The sequence below is a fragment of the Nannospalax galili genome, unplaced genomic scaffold (genome assembly GCF_000622305.1).
Source record: "Nannospalax galili isolate Female #2095 unplaced genomic scaffold, S.galili_v1.0 scaffold33, whole genome shotgun sequence".
NCBI lineage: Eukaryota > Metazoa > Chordata > Mammalia > Rodentia > Spalacidae > Nannospalax > Nannospalax galili.
Window position 1 is genome coordinate 358,091 of NW_008335436.1, and position 21,392 is coordinate 379,482.

Genomic DNA, 21,392 nt, shown 5'->3' on the forward strand with positions numbered 1-21,392 from the left:
TTGCTCTGTTCTCAAGCTCTTCCATCCTGGTGGGGAAAAGACTGCTGTAGATCCTCACACAACCACCTGAAGACAACGTGTTAGTCATTCCTTGGTGCATAGCAAATCAAATGGTTCAAAACAAAGAGCATTTATTTTTATCTGTTGTGCTGTCCGTGGGTCAGAGATTCGGGAGCAGAGTGGCTAGGTGGTTGCATAGTCTCTCATAGACTTCCATCAGAAGGAGAAGATGCTCCATCACCTGAGGCCTTGACTCAGGCTGGAGCATGCAGGTCAAGATGGTTTACTCACTCAGCTAGCAAGGAGCATGAGTGCCAGCAGGACACAGGGTGCTTGGCTTCTTCCAGAAGAGTGGTACTCACCGAGGGTGACTTTTGTTCACGAGGGGACAGTTAGCAATGCATGTAGACATTTTTTGTTGTCACAAAAGTGAAGATCCTGTTGACATCTATTGGATGGGGTCAAACATTCTGGTGACCATCCTGTACCCTCCTACAACATGGTTATCTGGCCTCAAATATCAGCAGTGCGAAAATTGAGAGACCGTGTCTTAGATCAAGTGAGCCAAAAACAAGATGAAAGAATGGTATGTTTTTTATTCCCTATCTTTGGAGGTCCTCTGTATTCTGTATTGGAAGGAGCCCACAGAGATGTGAATACCAGGAGGGAGGGGCTCTTCAGAGCCATCTTGGGATGGTTGCATCCCAGGAAGCTTCTCTTGGCCACCTCTCATCTTCTCCTGTTCTTTTGACCTCACTTTCTTCCTTTTCTTTTTAATTTTCAGAGAGGAAAACCAGGCCAGGCATGGCAGCTCCAGATTTTAATCCCAGCACTTGGGAGACGGAGGCAGGCAGGTCTCTGAGTTCAATGCCCACCTGCTCTACATAGAGAATTCCAGGTCAGCCAGGGCTACACAGTGAGACCCTATCTCAAAACAAAACAACAACAACAAAAATAAAACAGAAAACAAAAACAAAGAGGAAAACCATTCCCACAACCTAACAAACTTTACTTCTTATTGGTAAGTGTTGTTAGGGATAAGCTATGTCTAAACTAATCATAAAGAGAGACAAAAGAATGGCTAGGATGAACTTAGACCAGCTAGCAGTCACCCACTTCTTATTGGTAAGTGTTGTTAGGGATGAGCTATGTCTAAACTAATCATGAAGAGAGACAAAAGAATGGCTAGGATGAACTTAGACCAGCTAGCAGTCACCCTCCTCCCTGAGGTTGGAGGGAGCCCATACTTTTTAAACACACAGAGAGCAAACTTTCAAAACTAGAGTTCAACACCAAAGAAGGAGGGGAGTGGGCAACAGAGCTTGCTGGCATTGGGGGTAGCTCAATGGTAGAACATTTACTCAGCATGTATGAGGCCTCAGGTTCTAGTATGAGTCACTGTCCTAGTTTCATTTCTGTAACTGTCATAAAACACTCTGACAGCAAGCAATTTAGGGGAGAAAGGGTTTACTGTAGCTCACAGTTCCAGATAACAGTCCATCACTGCAGGGAGGTCACAGCAGGATCTTGAGACATCTGTCCCATTACACCCACCATCAAGAACACAGAGAAACGAGTGCATGCGTGTTCACTCATGCTCAGACCACTCTCTATACTTACACAGTCAGCACTCCCTGTCTAGGGAGTGATGCTACCCACAGTGGACTGGGTCTCTCCACATCAGTTAAAGCAACCAAGAAAAATCCCTTTTAGGTATGACTACAGGTCACTCTGATCTAGGCAATCAATTACTCACTGATTGTTTTTTCTCTGATGATTCTAGGTTGTGTCAAGTTGATAATTATCACAGTTGTACACATGCACAGATACACACACACACACACACACACAAAGGTTGTGCTAAGTTGATAATTAAAACTAACCATCACAGACACATACAGACACACACACACACTCACACACGTGTAGGTTGTATCAAGTTGATCATTAAAACTAACCATCACACACACACACACACACACACACACACACACACATTTTCTTTTGGAATCTTTTTTCTCTTTGATGGAACACATTTTCTTTTCTTAATTTTTTTGCTGGGCATGGTGATGCATGCCTTTAATCCCAGCACTCGGGAGGCAGAGGCAGGCAGATCTCTGTGAGTTCAAAGCCAGCCTGGTCTACATAGTGAATTCCAGGTCAGCTGGAGCTACAGGGAGACCCTGTCTCAAAAAGACCAAAACAATTTTTTTTATTTATTATTTTTTAATTTTATGTGTATGAGTGTATTGACTGCATGTATGTTAAGTGCACCCATTTTGTGTTCTGTGTGTGTTCTGACCACAGAGGTCAGAAGAAGGCATCAGATCCCCTGGAACTGGAGTTACAGATGGTTATTAGCCATCATGTGGGTGCTGGGAATCGAACTTGGGTCCTCTGCAAGAACAGTCAGTCCTCTTAACTGTTGAGCCACCTCCCCAGGCCCCAGACATTTTCTAATGTTAATTTCAGAGATGGTCAGTCCTCTGAATCCTTATGCATTCAAACACATCCTTCATTGTTTCAATGTACTCCCTATCAAACCTTAACAGAGTTGGGTAAAGAATTCTAGGTTGACAGCCATTCCCCTAGAATTCTTTGTTCTGCTGTTACCCACTGTGCCACTGAGAAGTATATAGCCTAAGTAGCTTGTCCTTTGCAGCTTTCTTCTCTGAAATTCTGTCACCATGTGTTTGAGTGTGACATGCTGCACCTACAAATTTGGCTCAGCACCAATGAGAGCTTTCTAGATACTGGAACATTTTCTATCAAGTTTCTGTGTTCTTTATTTCCTTCCATACATTATCTAGCTCTCCTTTTATAGGCATGTTGGAACCTCTGGAATTGTTCTTCATGTCACTTAAATTTTCTATCAGTGTTTTTTCCTTTTTCCTGCAATCTATAGAAAAACCAAAAACAACTGCATCAAAAATGAACAACCTGGGCTCAGTCTTCTATCTTATGAATTTACCCTTCAGCTCAGTATATGTCAGGATAGCCTGGTGATTAAGAGCTTGTCTTCAAATCCTGGCTCAGCCATTTCTTGCTGTGTTGTTCTCACTGTTAGGTCCTTCCGTTCTTCAGTGAAACACTCGTATAAGAAAAATATGCTAATAGTATTGGCTACTTTGTTAGGTTATAAAAAGTAAATGTGTAAATACACAAATGTTTTCTTGGTCTATTTGGACTGCTAAAACAAAATACCTTAGACTAGGTCATTTATAAACAACAGAAGTTTATTCCTTATGATTTTAGAAGCTAGAAAGTCCAAGGTCAAGGGACCAAGGCTTAAGTTTGGTGAGAAGCTATTCCTGAGATAATGCCTTTTGTGTTTTCACCTGGCCTCGTGTTTTGTTCACCTCCCAAGAATACTGCCTCTTCATCACTGTTGAGACTATTCTTCAACATTTGAATATTGGAGGCCTTGCAAATATCCAGGCCTTAGCAAATGCTTAGAAGAAGCCGTATAACTTATTATATCGTTGCTAAAATGATTATATCAATTTACATAATTACAATAACTATTTCTTGACTTATCAATTTTTATTTCAATAAATATATTATTTTAGAAATTGTCTGCATATGTGTGTGTTTCTGTACGTGTGCATGTGTGTTTCATGTGTATATGCATACATACGTGAAGGTCAGAGGTTGACACTGGATGTATTTCTCAATCACTCTCTACCTTATTTTTAATATTTATTTATTTTTATTTTGTGTGTATTAGTGTTTTGCCTGCATGTGTGTAAGTGCACCTGTGTGTGCCATGCTGGCAGAGGCCAGAAGAGGGCACTGGATCCCCTGATGGTGGAGTTAAGGACTGTTGTTAGCTGCCATTTGGGTGCAGAGGTCTGAACCCAGGTCCTCACAAGAGCAGCTGGTGCTCTTAACTGCTGAGCCATCTCTCCAGCCACTCCACCTCACTCTTTAAAAAAATTATTTATTGAGCATTTCATGCACGCATATAAGCATATGTGTATGTTTTTGTGTGTATGTGTATGTATATATGTGTGTGTATGTGTGATATGGGTATGTGTTTGTGTATGCATGTATGTTTGTGAGGGTATGTTTGTATATGTGTGCATGATTGTGTGTATATGTATTTGTATATGTGTGATATATGTATTTTTGTATATGTTTGTGTATGTGTGATGTGTGTATATTTGTGTATGTGTGTATATGTGTATGTGATGTGTGTGATGTATGTTTGTGTGTGATATGTGTATGTTTGTGTGTATGTGTGTGCGTGTGTGTGTGTGGTTCTACTTTTTTCAGTGATTGGTGATCAGCTCCCAGGTGTTGTCCTGTGTCACTGGCCCCAGCACCCATACTCAGATTATACTTTAGGGCTGGGAGAGAGCATGTCCATGGATGAGTGTCCTAACCCTGATTACATTTCTTCATATCAATTATCACTATGCATCTAAAATAACCTTAGTTGTTGATTGTTAATTTTGAGTCTTACTGTGCTCATCTGTGAAGATGAGGGCTTTGTGTTAGCAAAGCTTTATCTCCAGGTCCTAGTATTGATTTTATACAGAATTATCTATATTGAATGAATCAATAAATCAATGCTTTCCCTTGATTACACACCATGAGAAATGTGCCTGCTCATGTAGTTTGAGTCTGCCCAAATCTTCTGCCAACCTCACTGCACATGGTTTGGGTTTGAGGTCTCGCTGGCAACCCAGTCCTGCCTGTCTTAGATCACCTAGACAGTGTTCTAGACCGGTGAGTCACTTGATGCTCCTTGTTTTCTAGACGCTTGATGAATGTTTAAAAATATTTTTCTGAGCCAGGCATGGCGACTCAGCACTTGGGAGGATCAAGAGTTCAAGGCTGTCCTTAGCTACATAGTGAGCTAGAGACCAGCCTGGGCTACATGAGAATGTCTCCAAAATTCTATTTTTTTTCTGTTATGTCTATAGATATATGATGACAGCTTATATAGAGTATGCTTTTTGAAGCCCTACTTGGTTTATTTCTGATTTCCACTTTGTGATGTGAATTGTTATGTAGATTAGTTGTTAAATAGCATTGACCATAACAAGATAAGCTCCTTTAGATTCTGTTTTATAAATACTTTTAAGATACAAACATGTTTCAAATATCCAAGCATACAAAGAACAATATAATGAACACTCCTAACTAACCACCCATATTTAACCATTCTGAGCATTTGGCAATATTTGACTCAGATCTTATAAACAAAACAGAACCAAACATAAAGGCTTCGCTGTGCTTCTTGGCCTTCCCACGTTTCCTCTTCTTCCCTCTCACTGGTGGAAGTTGATCTGTGTACTTCCTGCCAGGCTCTCTGTAGTTACTGCATATTTACCTCAGAGATGAACAGCAGCAGATGAGATCATTTTCTAGGCTTCTGAGCTGCTGTGAATGGTCTCTGTTCCCTCAATCCTTCAGATTATTCCAGAAGCAAAATCTCACCTTGCTCAAATCCTGAATGCCTTTTCTGAATTTGCTGCTCTCTCTTTTCTTCACGTCAATTATCACTGTGTTTCTAAAAGAATCTTAGTTGTTGGTTGCTTATTTCCAAGCTTACTGTTTGCCTCTGTGAAGGCGAGGACCTTGGATTTACCAAGGCTATTTATTCTCTCTTTTAGGAAACCAAGAGCAGGTCTTCCCCTAGAAAGCCTGGGGGTGGCAACAGCCAATCTGAATGCAACAGTATAACTTTGGTTTCCATTATATTTATTTAAATGGTTTCCTTTTTATAAAAGCAGTTATTTCTAGATTTCCTTTACAGTAGTGACTTATGTTTTCTTTTAAACATAAGGAAAAAGTGATTGAATGAAAAATATTAAGTACTAAGAGAATAGGTGGTATAGAAACACAGCAAGAAATCAGAAAGTTCCTACTTGAAGAGCTGAAGTTTGATACACACTTGGCCTAAGGAATCAAGTTTGAGTTGCTAAATGGGGCAGTGAAAGTTCTGCCAGATCTGACCTGTGCTTTCTTTCCCTGTCCCAAGAGTCACCACCCTTCCCCTCCAGCTGTACAAACGCTTCTGTTTCCACCCCCTCACCTTCCTTTCCTCCCAGGGTGCAGTTTGCTATGCTGATCCTTCCTTTTAGGTATTTCCTGTAGTGAGCACCCCTGCCTGGGCCTGGCTTTCTGGCAGTCCTCCCCAGCTCTGAGAAAGGACTTCCCATATCCAGGTACAGCAGACATAGTTCTCTAATTCTAAACCCAAGAATGGACTTTCCAGGATCACGGTCTGAGCAGTTACTAAAGTCAGGAAAATATCTTTTTGTGATATTTCAAAAAAAGTCTGGGGCATAAGATGAATGTTCTTCATGGGAAAAATGTTTATCTCATATTTCCATGTTTGAAGTTTTAAAAATAGTTCTGCTTATGGGTCTCAGTACCTGACCTGAAACTATTTTCTTTCACATTCAGACAATTTCATATTAACTGTTGTCTAGTTGAAGGATGAGAATAGGAAAAGAAGTCATTAAGGGAGAAATGAAAACCAGGGGGTCATCAAGTGTAAACGTGAGCTTCAGGATAAAGTAAATGAAGGAGTGCAGATATGCTGATGTGCTTCACCACACTGCTGACGTTGTAGGATGTGTGTGCGGTGTGTGCCGGTGTTTATATGGCCACGTGGAAGTCAGAGGTCAGCCTCCGTGTCTGTCCCCTAGGACATGGGCTCCACCTTCCTTTTTTTGGGGGGAGTACACACTTGTAATCCAGCACTTGGGAGGTTGATGCAGGAGGATAAGTTCAAGGCCATCCTCAGCTACACAGGGAATTTCAAGCCAACCTGAAATACACGAGTCTGTCTCATAACCAAAGCAAGCCATCCAAAAACAAACAAATCCCTCTTACCCCCAAAACAAAGCAAAAAAGCAAAGCAAAACCCCCAATTCCCAATCACGTGGCCTCCTGTCTTAACATAGGGAAAAAAAGCTTTTTGAGCTACTTATGAATTGGGGGGAGTGGGGTGATTTCAGTATTAGCTTTTTTTCCGATGTTATTCGCGTGGCCAAGCTGGGAGAGGAAGGGTTGAGCGGAGGTTGGGGAAGTGACTTCATTCTGTAGATGACAGAAAGTCCTGTCACTGATGTAAACGTCCAGCTTTTAATGAGAAAGCGGGAGAAGTGAAATCGCTCCAATGGGTCACATCTTTCACATCACGTCTCACCCTCGGGGAGCCTAACTTTCTCCATCCAACCTGGTCAGCGCGGAAAAGCCGCCTGATTTTCACACGGTGGGTTCGGTGGTCGTGTGTTGCTTGGTCCAGTGTGGGTTTGGGAGTCACCTGAAGCCTATTAGCTACGGCACCCTGGGAACAAGCTTCGAGTTTCAATTCGGGCATTTCCGTGGGGAATTGCGGCACGAGCTGGTCCTGGGCGTGGCGATGTCAACTGGGAGCTCTGATCTCCCAGCTTTCTCTCCTCGGCCAAACCTTCCCAGCCGGGAGAACCACAGATGACCCCGGCCCGCCATCCCGTATCCCAGGGACCGTGAGTGACAGCGACCCTGTAGCCACTGCCCATCGCCAAAGCCAGGCTGTGCGCGCGCGTGTGCGCTTCTCCCCAACTCGCTCGGCGCGGGGAGGCGGATCCCCTTCCCTGCACACAAGTCCTTATATGCACCGGTTGCACCAGCCCGCCTTTACTCCAGCCCCCAAAATAATTAATGGGGGGAGGAGGGAGGACTCGGCTCTCTTTTTCTTCTGCCTCCCCCGCTCCCTTTCACCAGGAGCGCATTTGAACCCAGCAAGAAACCCCAAGATGCTATGGAAGGGCCATTTTGGTGCACTGCACAAATGGGACACAGTGAAAAATAGATCTCCGGTCCCTGGGATCTGCAAGCACCTCGGGATTCAAAGATTAACTCTGGAGATGCAGCACGATTAACCTGCAAAAGCTGGGACGCCAAGGGTGCGCGCCCCTCCCCCACCCAGGCTGGTGCAGAGGGACCGGGTCAGGAAGCGAGGCCTCTCCCCAGTCTCAGACCACGCCTCCCCCCACCCCCCGCCTTACTCCTCCCAGGAAGCGGTGATAGACAGTTCTGTGTGGTTCTCCACCCCCACCCCCCAGCTGAGTGGAGGAGTTGATATGTCTCATTATAACAGCCAATGCAGCCGCCATCCACGCACAAGCAAAGAAGCATGTCCCATTTAAATACACCCACGCAGCCCCAGCGCCCTTAGCCGATCCGGGCGCGCAGCCCACACGCACCCGCGGCTCCCGGCTTGGAGATCCGCGCAGGTTGGGCTCCCCGGATCCCGCGGATCGGACGCTCACGGAAGATCGGGATCGCACGGTGGTTGGGGCCCGGGTGGGCGGGGGAGGCTGGGCCCCGGGCCTCTCTGGTGGACAGCCGCATGAGGACGCGAGCGAAATAGACCAAGGTGGACTTGCCCCTGGAGACGCTTCGGGGTGCTTTTGGTCCATTTCTTCCGCCAAGAAGTCGACATGGCGAGCGACTCCCCGGCTCGCAGCCTGGATGAAATCGATCTCTCGGCCCTGAGGGTGAGCTGAACGTGTTTGCTGGTTACTAGCCATTAGCCTGGGTCTGGGCGAGGGAACGTTCCCAGCCTTAGTGTTCTGATTCGAGGACAACCCTGCTGCTCCTGGCGGAGCCTCTACCCCTACCGCAGGGGCTGGGCTGCTCGTGTGCGCCTTGGGCTGGGGCCGAGGCGGCTCCGCCAGGAAGCTCGTGGGGCTGATGTCAAGCTATATCTTCGATCCGTGTAAGATTTAAATGAAAGGCTGGGGTGTGTGCATGTGTGTGTACAAGACCCCGTGTGTGTGTGTGTGTGTGTGTGTGTACAGGACCCCGGGCAACCGTCTCCTCCCTCGGCTCCGGACTGTCCCCTGCTGCAAAAAGAATCACCGCGTGCATAAAGGCACCGGCCCCTCACGTTTCCCAGCTACCTGCAAGATGACATCGCGAGCCTGGCTGTCCCCGCCAGCAGAACCCGCCGCTCCGAGGGGGCAGCTACTGCATGCGGGTCTTGTGGGTGGCAACTGCGCCCCCTCCCCGGGTTCTGCCTCCCACGCCGGGGCTCTGAGCTCTCCCCTAGATGCCAGGGTGCCAAACCTGTAGTTTGAACTCAGCCCTACCTGTGCCTTCCTGACTCGGTGGCAGTGACCTTTCTGTTTTATGGCTGAACTTCAGCAGGTGAAAGAACGCGTTTGCAGCTTCTCCGGATCACACCGGAACTCCCTGGAGAGAGAGAACTGTGTTTTCCCGGAGTCTGGACCAATCCTTTGTAAAGCATATGCCCTTCCCCCAGCCTTGCCTTTACCTTCTCCCCAAATGCCCCAGAGGCTGTTTCTTTGTATTGACTAAGACACTAGCGGTCTAGAATCCATTTTGCTGTTGTTTGGAGATCATACTACCAGGAATCCCACTGTAGCCTTGATGCTTCCCCCAACCCCCATCCCCAATCCCAGCACACTCCTTAGGGGAAGGGGGCAGAGCGCTCTTGCCATGTTAATTAGATGCTGCCTTGCCAGGAAGGGGCTGAGGGGTGGTGGCGGTGGCGGTGGCAACCGCGGGAATCTGAGAAAGATTGGACACCAATCTCAGTAGGACCGGCTTCTTCCTCTCCTGAACTAAAAATAAAATAAATAGCAAATATATATATATACTTGAAGGGTGGAAGTTCACTCGCCCTCCTGAGGAATAATACACTGTTAGACTGGTGCTGAATCTTGGGGCTGTTTACCTGCGTCTTTAACACTTTTCCTGGGGTAGCCTCTTCTGTACAGATATTTTAAGGAGCTGCTTCTTTTGATCAAAGTGATACTGTTCTTTCCCTCCCTCTTTTTCTGATCCTTGCTCCTTCCCCTAAATCTTTTGGTTCAGCTTGGGTTGAGAAGCGCCAGGGTGCCTTTTGAAATGGGCTGTTGTGGTAGTAGGGGAGCCAAAGCTCATTCATGTATGATTACAGTAAGCTGTCTGTCTCCCTGGTGCCCAAAGGCCATATCCAGAACCAGCGGGCAGCTGGGGTGGGGGATGGGAGCAGAGTGGGTGCCTGGGACCAGGCCGTGTGTGTCTTCCTCTTTACCCACCCTGTGCTCTTTCGCTCCACTTCTGCCTGGGAGTTGCAGCGGGCGGATTAATCAGGTGGATGGATGGCCCAGACTTGGAGAAGGAGGAGTGGTTAAGAGGTAGGGACCTGAACAATGGGCCAGGCTGGAGATCGCGCTGAGCTGGAATCTCATCATTCTCCCTGATGTGATTTTTAAGTTGAGACAGGGACTTGCCTCCTGTGGGCAAGGTTTTTCAGAGACACGGAGAACAGAGGCTGAAGGATTCAGGGCTACCTGGGTCACCCTTGGGGAGACCTGTGCTGGAGCAATCTGTGTCTTGGATATCTTTGCATAATTCACGGAGGCCCAAGAAGCTCAATGAATTCTCTGCCTGCACGGAGGTGTACAAAGGGCAACAGCTATCCTCTGTGACTGGGGAGTTGCTGGCTGGAAGGCTTATATGCAGATGGGCAGACAGTTGCACCCAGCAGGCCTGGGATCACAGGCAGGCATGTGGTGGGTGAGATGCACAGGTCAGATTGTCTCCAAGGGCTTGTAGGTGGTCTTCCCCAATCAAAGTGTAGACGGTGGCTGCCTCCCCGGATTTGGAGAGGTGGGTTTTTAAGCTCTCAGCAAAGTCTGCCTGCTGAGTACCTCCTGGGGAATGCCTGACCCCTGAAATGCTGGCAAGGTCAGTGGCTCAGCCCTGTCAGCCCCTGCTGTTTCCTTGGCTCTTTAATATAAACAATCAATGCTCTTTTTGTAAACCCTGGGGTCCATACTTTAAAAGCAGATCTGTGTCTGGAGAGGTATGTCTCCTCACCTTGGGGGTTTATTGTTCTCAGCCAGTGATCCCAGACTGGACTCAGTCTAAACAGTCCCCAAATAGGAACAATGTACAATTCAAATCCCGGGTAGTCAGCTACAGTCCCCATCACTTAAATCAAGCAAGATTTGGGTGGGTTTTTAAAAAGTGAAATGAGGCAGGATCTTTGGTTACAACATAGATCATCAGAATTCAATTTATTGAGTCCTCATTGTAGAGTGTACAAGAATAAACTAAATCTTGGGTGTGGGGTGGGGAGATGGTTTCGTAGTCATGGAGCTAGAAGAGAATTGTAGCACACTCAACCACTCCTCTCCTGTAACATATGGGAGAAGTGAAGTCCAGACAGGCAAAGTCTGTTGTCCAAGGTCACACAGCTCCAGGGGAAGAGAAGAGGGACTGGAGGGAAGAAGCTACTGTCCCCCCCATCCTCAGTCTTTGCTCTAATCCACGTTGTCTATGGCTGAAAAGTAAATCAATGAAACATTTTCTGCCTGAGCACAATAAAAATAAAAATGGGCAAGAGAAATCATTTGATCAGGTTCATGGAATTTCATTTCTTATGAGTGGGGAAACTGCTAGAATCTGTAAGCTTATAAATGCAAACGAACACAGAGCTACCAGGTACCCTTGGAATTTATCATGTCCAGCCTCCTTTTAGTACCTCCTTTGCAGGCAAGATGTCCAAATCATGTAGGACAGACCTCTCTCAGTAACCCGTCTCCATCTGAATATGTCCCAAGGGTCGGTCCAGACACCTGCATTATTCAGATGCCTCTGTTTGAAAGATTTCTGGAGTCTCCGCATGCTTTCTACAATCTCTGTGGATGTAGATATTACACACAGTATTATGAATAGAAGCTCCATCCATGTGGGTGTATGAAAATGTGTGTACACGTACACAGGCTACTGCAAACAGTTTCCTCCTGTAGGCCCGGCCTTGAGTCACACACCTGCTTCAAGACATCACTTACCACCAGGATGCTCTATTGCCTGTGAGGTGAGCTAAGCCCAGAAAGCTATTTGGAGGTTATCATGTTTCTTCACAGGAGCACATTGACTATCCTCAGCTTGGCCCACAAGGTCAGGCATTCAAGGTTAAGGTTGCTGGCCTCATACTCTCTAATCTGAGGTCATGGGACAGGACTCAGGCACTTTTCTATTTGAACAAAATTAGATGCCCCACACTTGCTTTTCTGGGCCTAACCATTTCGTGTTTTGTGTGTGTGTGTGTGTGTGTGTGTGTCTTATGTGTATACATGCGTGTGTGTGGGTGTAGAGACCCAGGGGTTGAGGCCAGCTGTCTTCCTCTACTGTTTCCTCCTTATTCTTTGAGACAGATTCTCTCACTGAACCTGAAGCTCACTGAATCAATAAGACTAGCTGGGTGCTAAGCCCTAGGGATCCTGCTGTTTCCTTCTCATCCCCAGCACAGGGGCTTCAGGCAGCCATGCCCATGAGTTTTTTTGGGGTGCTCGGGAACTGGACTCATGCTTGTGTGACAAGCACTTTCCTCAACCCCTAGCTATTCCTTTCTCCGTCAAAACCCAGGTTTAAGAATTAGCCTCCTCTGGGGAGCGTGCTCTCATCTCTTAGCTGTACTTGTCGGGTTTTTATTATCATGCCTGTGGGGTTTTCCTTTCTGCCTCCTCATAGACCGGGGGTTTGTTAAAGGCCTGTAGTCATTCATGTCTAGGGCCTCACTGGTTAACTAAACAAATGGGTGAATGGGTGAGTGAGTGAGTGAGTGCATGCTTGAGTGCATGAGCCTCTGCTGTGGAGCAGGCACCAGCTTCTGCGCTCTGCATATCCTATTAGTTCCATGACTTGGGGCATGCCACCAGAGGCGACAGAAAGATGGAAGGACAACTGCTTGCCTTCATCACACTCTGGCTTCAAAAGTCAAATAAAGTATTTATGGCAGTGCTTTTAAATCCTAAGGCACCATACAAATATATGATGCCTAGAATTTTATGGGAAACTTGAGCCTAGCAACATTGGATCCCAGTGACTGCACCTCGTAGAAAATGCTGAGATGGATGTTGAGAGGGTTTGTCTTTTTGAGACAAGGTCTTACTGTATAACCTAGACTAGTGTCAAACTCACTCTGTTGCCTAGGCTGGCCTTGAATTCTCAATCCTCCTGCTTCACCCTCCTGAGCCCTGGGATTACATTATGCCTGCTTTAGAAGAGACTGTGTTCCTTGTGTGGACACGAGCATGTGGAGGTCAGAGTTGATATAAGGTCACTCTCTTAATTGCTTTTCATAGAAGATAGTTTTCAACAGACCTTATCTGCCTGCCTTTCCCTCCCTATGTGCTAATATGACCTTGTAAGTGTCTCTCATGTCCTCAGTTGAGCTTGGCTTGGGATAGGCATTCATTATGGAGGAGAGAAGCTCAGCCCAGAAGTTTTTTGACGATTACTATATATCTAGACTTCTATCAGCTATCAGCCTTATTCTTTGCAACGACTTTTTCTTTTTTCCTCTTTCTTCTCTGTGGATGCATTATTCAAATGCAAGCACATTTATTGTGCCATACCTTTTCATGTTTTTTTTTTTTTTTTTCCAAGGGGGAATGGAGTGGACCAGGCACTTAAAAGGATACACACTAATAGCCCAGTACTTAAAACCTGGTCAGAGATCTCTTGGGTCTTAAAGAAATCTTGAAACATTATTAATTCATTACCCTGGAGCACTTAATTAAATTCGGTCTAAAATGAGATTTTAGTAAAGTTGTGTGGATTGATAACAGTCTTAAAATGGCAGTAGCATGACAGTTTTTATTAGAGGGATTTGTTTTTTCAGAGCCATGGAACAGGTGTTTTCTTTGCAGTGAGATTGTCTCATAATAAAATGGGGCACAGTGGTAGTTAGGAGAACATCAGTGCAGTAGGCATAAGGAATTTTAGCATTCGTTATTAACTGGAGTAATCTTCGATACAAAGGCTAATACAAGTCTTGGTTTGCTGTTTGCATAATTATCTACTTAGGAGGTCATGGACTATTTCATTGATGAAAGAATACCAAATGCTTTTCCTTCATCGGAGTATCACATTCCCCTCCTTATCTCTAAGGCTCTTTGAAAGCTTGTAATTTTGAGACTTGCTGGTTGGCCCTTTCTTCTTTCTGCTCTACAATTAATCCATTCCCTTCTTGTTTTGACTCTGCTTCTACTTCCAGTGAGAGTGGTCAGCCCTCAAATCCACCGAGCCTGGGCCGCTGTGATTGAATCGTGGTGGCCATGCCCAGCTAAGCACAACCAGTCTCTGATTGTGTTTCTGATCGAATTTGGAATAACTGGAGTCTGAAAGATGGCTTGGATGCCACATTGCAGCTTCCATCCTGTGGGGAAAGTAGCTCTCTCTTGTTAGCAGTGTGCTGAGAATTTCAAGAAAATCGCCATGATATTTTTTTGAATGAAATGTTATTCTGTGCTTGTAGATATAAGGTTCCTAGTGGAGAGAGAAGGAGGGCTTAAGTAGAAAGTTCTGGGTGATTTCTGCTTCTAATTTCCCTCATTCTAGTTGGAATTTTATTTCCCTCTGGAGACAGATAATTCCTTCCACCACTTTCTACTTGGCAGACTCGGCCCAGTTATCTCAAGAAGGTACCCCCTAAATCCTGAAAACACACTTTACTTTGCTCCAAGCTTAAACATCCTTTCTTAATATTTATTGCAAGAATCTCCTTGTCTCATTCTTCTCTGTCACTGTAGTGACTCTTCCTGGGCAGCACCCATGACAAGACTCACCTGCTACGTCTCTACCACTAGACCTACACTGCAGTCACGTATGTCTTCCTAAAGCATGTTTTCTGTCTGGCTGGTCATTTATTTGTCAAGGCCCTTCCCTGACCTCACAGCTTAGGGGCCAAAGTTTGTACCTTAGCAGCGTTTCAAGACAAGCTGCCGTTCGGCTGAGTCTCCTGCCCTGCTCTTCAGTTTGTTTCTTTAAAATGTTTTGTTTATTTTTTTGTTTACTTTTTTTTTTAATTTTATGAGTGTCTTGTCTGCATGTATGCAAGTGTACCACATGTATACAATGCACTGGAGGCCTGAGGAGGTGTCAGGTCCTCTGGAACTGGAGTTACTGATGGTTGTTAGCCATCATTGTGGGTGCTGAGAACTGAACCCAGGTCCTCTGCAAGAGCAGCCAGTGCTTTTAACCTTTCATCCATCTCTCCAGTCCCGATACTCTTGAGTTTTAATGGCCACTTTTCCACTGTCACAGAGAGCAATTCCTCCCGATGGATGCTCTCAAGGGCACATCTTTCCGTATTCTCCTTTTGGTACCTACTGCTTCAACAGTAAACGTTCATAGGCCACTGTTTTTAAAAAATTGTACCTGGCTTTTTTCAGGTACAAATTCTCCCTGCCACGTAGAGACTTTCCCAGCACTGACTTCACACTGCTTCCATAACACTCAGGATGTTCCTACTTAAATTATATTTACTATAGTCGACAAGCTTCATGAAAACAATGTATGCATTGATCTTCCTAGGGATCTCCACCAGGGCTTTTTACACAGCAATAAATAAATACCAAATTGGCAAACTACATAACAGACAGTCCTTTTAGAAGGATTGGAGGTGGTGCTGCCTGGAGAGGGTATAGAAATTCTGGAAAGGTAGTCCCATTCTTACCAGAGCACAGGTTCAAGGAATATATGTTCCATTATATCCTTATTATAAGTAGTACAACTCTGGAAGATGCTGTTTATATAAGGAGGGTACAACTCCAATGGATGCCAGTTACATAGAATAAAATTTCAGGGCCATTAATCATGAGAAATATAGTCCCAAGTCCTGTGTAGGAATCCTTGTTTGTAGAATTTTCTTACCATGAAAATTACTTCTATTTTCTCTATATTCTATGTTGAGAGATTTCAAATGCTAAGAGTTAGAATCTCAAGGCTGGTGTGTGTGTGTGTGTGTGTGTGTGTATATTTAAATTTTTAAATATCCTCTTGATGTTTATGACAGCTATGTTTATTAAAAGATAACATCAGGTAGGAAGGGCTATACTTCTGGGTGCCTACTGGAAGATGACCTTGAGTTTTTATTTTGACAGAGACAGCAGTGAGTTTGGGGGTTTGTAGGATGGTAGAGGTTTAATGGAAAAGTGCTCCCTGAGTGTCAGAGTCTAGTGTTTTATTGCTGGCTCTGACACCCCACCCTCTGAGCTTTAGGGTTTTGTGTATGTGTGTGTGTGTGTGTGTGTGTGTGTGTGTGTGTGTGTGTGTGTGTTTCCCACGTGTAAGAGATGTGGTCTAGACAGGAAGAGGCTAATGGAGACTTCCAATGCTGCCATTCCGCTGTGATAAATTCCAAGATATAAAGGGTCTAGAGGTATGAACCAGGGTATTTAAATAGCTGTGGATTCTTGCTTAGGACTTAGAAATGTGCAAAGTAAGCATCTCAGTGAACTAGAAATTGCTAGTGAAAAATTATATCTTTTCCCTAGTTTGGGGTGTTATTTTCCAAACTTTAGTCCCTGATTCAAGATTTAAAATACACTTCTGGCCGGGCATGATGGAGCACGCCTTTTATCCCAGCACTCAGGAGGCAGAGGCAGGTGGATCTTTGTGAGTTCAAGATCTCACTGTCTCCCTGTAGCCCCTGTCTCAAAAAGACATATATATATAATTTTATTTTATTTTCTGGTTTTAACTTTTTTTAATGATTTATTTATTTTTATTTTAAGTTTATGAGTATCTTGTCTGCATGGACATTAAGTGCACCTATGTCATGCAATACCTACAGAGACCAGAAAAGGGTGTCAGATCCCCTGGAACTGGAGTTATGAACGGCTATTAGCTGCCATGTTGGTGCTTGGAAGTGAACCTAAGTCTTCTGCAAGAGCAGCCAGTGCTCTTAACTCCTGAATCGCCTCTCTAGCCCCCAGTTCTGGTTTTTAAAGATGGAATAATAGAGCTAACAGCTGATGGCGACCCGGACTGGGTCCTGCCTTACAGTGTTGCTGCTGGATAACTTCATTTAGATGCTAAAGTAAGGGCAGATTTTCAATGCCACCTCTCCAATCAGTGAAATTAGAAGCTTGGCCATATGAATGAAACTGAAAATTTGTAGACCAGCAACATATCTGACACTGGGATTTATCTGCCCATGTTATAGAAGGTACAGCTCTGAGTGCAGTGTAGTGTCCTATGATTCTGTAGAATGTGATTAACCAGGAGAATTACACATGTCACGTGCATCATTCATCTATTTGTAGGAGTGTTCAGTCATCAGTGCGAGTTCATGGGGTGCTGCTACTGCTGGGGCTGTGCTGTAAGCGACACTGCTGTACCTCCATTCATGAGAAAACAGACTTCCACCATTGATTCTTTCAGAATTTCATACATTTATATAATTGATTTTGATCATATCCTCTCCCTACTCTCCCCAAGTCTTACCAGATAGCCCCTTACTCTGATCCCTCCCAACTTAAAGCCCTCTTTTCATAATCCACTGAATCCAATTAGTGCTGCCCATATGTGTGTGGGGGAAGGGCATCCACTGGAGCATGGGCCACTTCCTTAAAGAAAACTGAATTTCCCTATCGCAGAACCCTTCAACTGTGGTGGATCATTCTTAACACCTTTCCCTCAACTGCATTGACGTTTCATGTTTTGTGAATCTTCCAAGGACTTTCCTGCAGTTTTCTATATCAGAAAACTTTCCCACCAGGTAATACCTTTTTATTTGGGTGATGGATCAAGTTATTACTTGTCTATTGATGGATAACCAACAACCCCAAAACTTAGTGGCAATGATCATTTATTATCTCTCATAGTTTTAGAGATAAGAATTCAGAAATAGCTTGTCTTTGTGGTTTTGGTTTAAGGTCTCACCTGAGCCCCCAGCAAGGTATTGCCAAGGTAAATGGTTTCTGAGGGCTTGATTTGGGCTGGAGAACCTTCTTTCAAGATGGTCCATTGATGTGATGCTGGTTGGTGACAGGAGGCTCTTTCATGGGTTGCTTGAGTATCCTCATGGCATGGTGCTGACTTTCCCCAGATAGAGCAATCTTAGAGAGCAGCGTGAAAGCAACAAAGTCTTTTATGATGCACCATGATTTCCTGTTCTCCTATCAGTAATTCAGACCTACTCTAATCAGTGCGGAAAGTACTGCACAGAGTCAAGGTGTCAGAAACAGACACCAGCACGAGCCCTCTAGAGGATGCCTACTACATAAAGAGGCTTTCTTCCTTGCATTATCTCTTACGATTATGAAAGGATTGTGCAGTCTAAGGGCAGGTCTTTGATACATATCGCTAAGTCACCCACCCTCCCACCCTGTGACTATCCAACCCATGCTTTAATTGTCTTTAAAGCAATTATAATTATCGGTAGTTAAAAAAGCATTTTGTCTGCCCCACTGGAATCCAAGTTTTGCTTGAAGAGATTTTGCTGTGTATTTGCCATTATTCCTGTTGTTTAGGAGGGTGCTTGGCACATGGCACATGATAGATGTTTATTATGTAAATATCAGTTGAATGAATGAAGTTGATTTTTTTTTGTATAAAGCATCTCATTTATTCACTGAGTCACCTCCAAAAACTTGGTGTGGCAGCTTCTGATAAAAGTAGCACATAGAATAAGCTATTAAAATGTTAAAGTTAAGAAAAATGAAATGCAAAGCAAAGCGTGATCACGTTCGGGTATCTAACTATCTGCACATCGCTCTATCAGTCCTAGCTATCCATCTAAGATAGGGCTCAGTGATGAAGCTTACCTTCTTTGTAAGCAGACACTGAAACTTAGAGAAGATCCTGTCTTAGAGAAGATCCTTGTCTTAGAGAAGATGAGGGCCCAAAGGCAGAGCTGGGGTCCTGTTATGCCACGTCACTTATGTGGGTTGCTGCTATTCAGAGCATCTTAGAGAATCAGTGATTCCCATCACAGAAAAACTAACTTGGCAAAATCTGCCTACAAAGATGGTGGTAAAATTGCTTGAATATATAAAATATCCTTTTTAAAAAAATATGTTATTTGTTATTTTTATTTTATGTGTATACGTGCATTTTATGTCTATTGCCTGCATGTAAGTGCGCCCATGTTGTGAAATGCCCATGGAGGACAGAAAAGACTGTCGGATCCCCTGGAACTGGAGTTACGGACAGTTGTTAGCTGCCATGTGGGTGCTGGGATTCGAACCTGGGTCTTCTGCAAGAACAGCCAGGGTTCTTAAATGCTGAGCCATCTCTCTAGCCCCATTTGCATATACAAAATATTCTTAATTGTTAAGTAGGGAGTAGAGGAAAGCATGACTAATTTAATCAGTATAGATAAGTAGTGATGATATTCATTAAGTATCAGTTGAATGAATAAAGTTGATTATTCTATGTATAAGGGATCTTATTTATTTACTATACCTCACATTTCCAAAAAGTTGATGTGGCAGTATCTGATAGAAGTCACAGATAGGATAAAACCCACAGTGGTGCAGGCCCACTACCCAGGGGTTACCTGGCACACCCAGAAGGCTAAGGTAAATGATTGTAAGTTTGAGGCCAATCTAGGCAACTTAGGAGACTCAATCTCAAAGTAAAAGAAGCTGTGGGACTAGAGATGTAGCTCAGTAGTAGAGTACTTGCTCAGCATGATCAAGGCTCTGGACTCTGTCTCCAGAACTGCAATAGGCAAATAAGTAAATAAACAAGTTGATAAACAGATAAGTAAATAAATACATGTATCAACAGCTAAAATTTGTGTGCCAAGAGAGTCCAGTTGAAGGAGCTTGAAACATATGCAGGGGTGTTACTGGCATGAGCCAGATGACCTTGGGGACTCCAGGTTGCAGACTAAGTGTGAGCTGCTGAATTGTTAAAACTTTGTTTAGTTACAAAATGAATTTCTCAACTTTCTCCTTATCTCGTTATAAAGCCAACGCTTGTAGAAAATTTGGAAAATGAAGAAAAAGCAAAAAAGAGTGCCTATTACTCTTAGGATAACTGTGTATGTACTTTGATATATGAATTAGTAACTTTTCTATGTGTGCCTAATAGATAGCTTTAAAAGAATTAAGATCATATTGCACATATAAGCTACAAGCTGTTTTGAAAACTTTAATAATCAAAAGGTCCTGATGGTACAGGCCTGTAATCTCAGATACTTGGAAGGCTGATGCAGGAAGATTGGAAGTTCAGATCTGCTTGAACTACAGAGTGAGTTCAAGGCCAACCTGGGTAACATAGAGAGAAATTCTGTCTCAAAATAAAAAAATAAGAAGGAGATTGGGGATGTAGCTCAGGAGTAGAGTGCTTGTGATAAGAGGTTCAATCCCTAGTATAACAAATCAGGAAACAAACAAAATTAATAAGCAGCCTTTCCTTAGGCTAGCCATGATTTTCTCTGAGATAGTTTAAGCAACTTCTGATTATAGGGTATTATTTTAAGCTTATGTAAAAATTGATAGAATTCTGCTAGTACATTACTGGTGGGGATGTACAGAATAGTACCACCATTTTGGGAAATAGTTGGGAAGCTCCTCAAAATGTTAAATTGTGGAGTTCTGATCTGAAATTGCAATTCCAATTCCAGTATACATACCCTAGAGAAATGAAAGCATACGAGCATGCAAAAACTTGTGCATGCATCTTCAATGTAGCCTCAAGAAGGAAACAACTCCAATGTCCCATCAGCTGTGAATGAATAAGTAATATGCGATTTATCCATATGTGCTAGTTAGCTTTTATAGTCAGCTTGACACAATCTAGAGTCATCTAGAAAGAGGGAACCTCGACAGTGCAATTTCCTATCAGACTGACCTGTGACCATGTCTATGAGACATTGAAGATGGATGTGGGAGGGTTTCTTCCACTGTGGGCAGCATCATCTCTAGGCAGGTGAGTCTGGGCTGTGTATGAAAGCTCACTGACCATAAGCCAGTGAGAGAGCCAGTAAGCAGTGTTCAGTGGTTTCTGCTTGAGTTTTGCCCTGACTTCCCTCAGTGATGGATTGTGAGCCTTTCCTCCCCTAAGTTGCTCTTGGTTATGGTGTTTATCACAGCAACCTAATACACCACACAGTATAATATTGTTCAGCAATAAAAGAAAGCACTGATTCATGCCAATGAATCAATGGACATTAGTCTAGCAAAAGAAGCCACCGATCACTACCTCTTGTATCATTCCATTTCTGAGAAATTTTCAGACGAGGCAAATCCATGGAGAAATAAAACGGTTTAATGGTTGCTGGGACTGCTGGAGAATGGTGTGGGTAGTGACTGCCAGTGGTGTAAAGTGAGATTGCCTCACTGTTGTGCATCTGTAAATGTACTAAAAATCAACACGTTTCCACTTAGAAAGAGTGAATTTGATGCAGTGTGAATTAAATCTCGAAAACACCCTTAATACAAAAGTCCACAGAGTGTAGGTATCTCCTTTAACAATTATTCCTATGACCAATCTTATTTTTTAAAAATTTCTATCCACTTCATCTTCCATATTATTTTGAAGCATCACAACACTTAATTTATAAATATTTTAGAATTCATCTTAAAAATGCGTATGTACAATTGTTATCAGGCCTAAAACATTTAATATGCAAT

At 43.9% G+C, this 21,392-nt stretch overlaps 1 protein-coding gene across 6 annotated transcripts in view; it reads left to right on the top strand.

Annotated features, from left to right (window-relative positions):
- Nucleotides 1–8,011: 8,011 nt before the first annotated feature.
- Nucleotides 8,012–21,392, top strand: part of Tnik (TRAF2 and NCK interacting kinase) — a 448,219-nt gene continuing 434,838 nt past the window's right edge. For 5 of the 6 annotated variants that reach the window (XM_017797395.1, XM_008830101.2, XM_008830102.2 and 2 more), the window contains exon 1: nucleotides 8,044–8,501. In XM_017797395.1, coding sequence (XP_017652884.1) covers nucleotides 8,445–8,501 — 57 coding nt within the window. In that variant the 5' untranslated portion in view covers nucleotides 8,044–8,444. Of the gene's footprint in view, nucleotides 8,502–21,392 lie in introns of all 6 variants that reach the window. The other variant, XM_008830100.3, reaches the window with a different exon arrangement.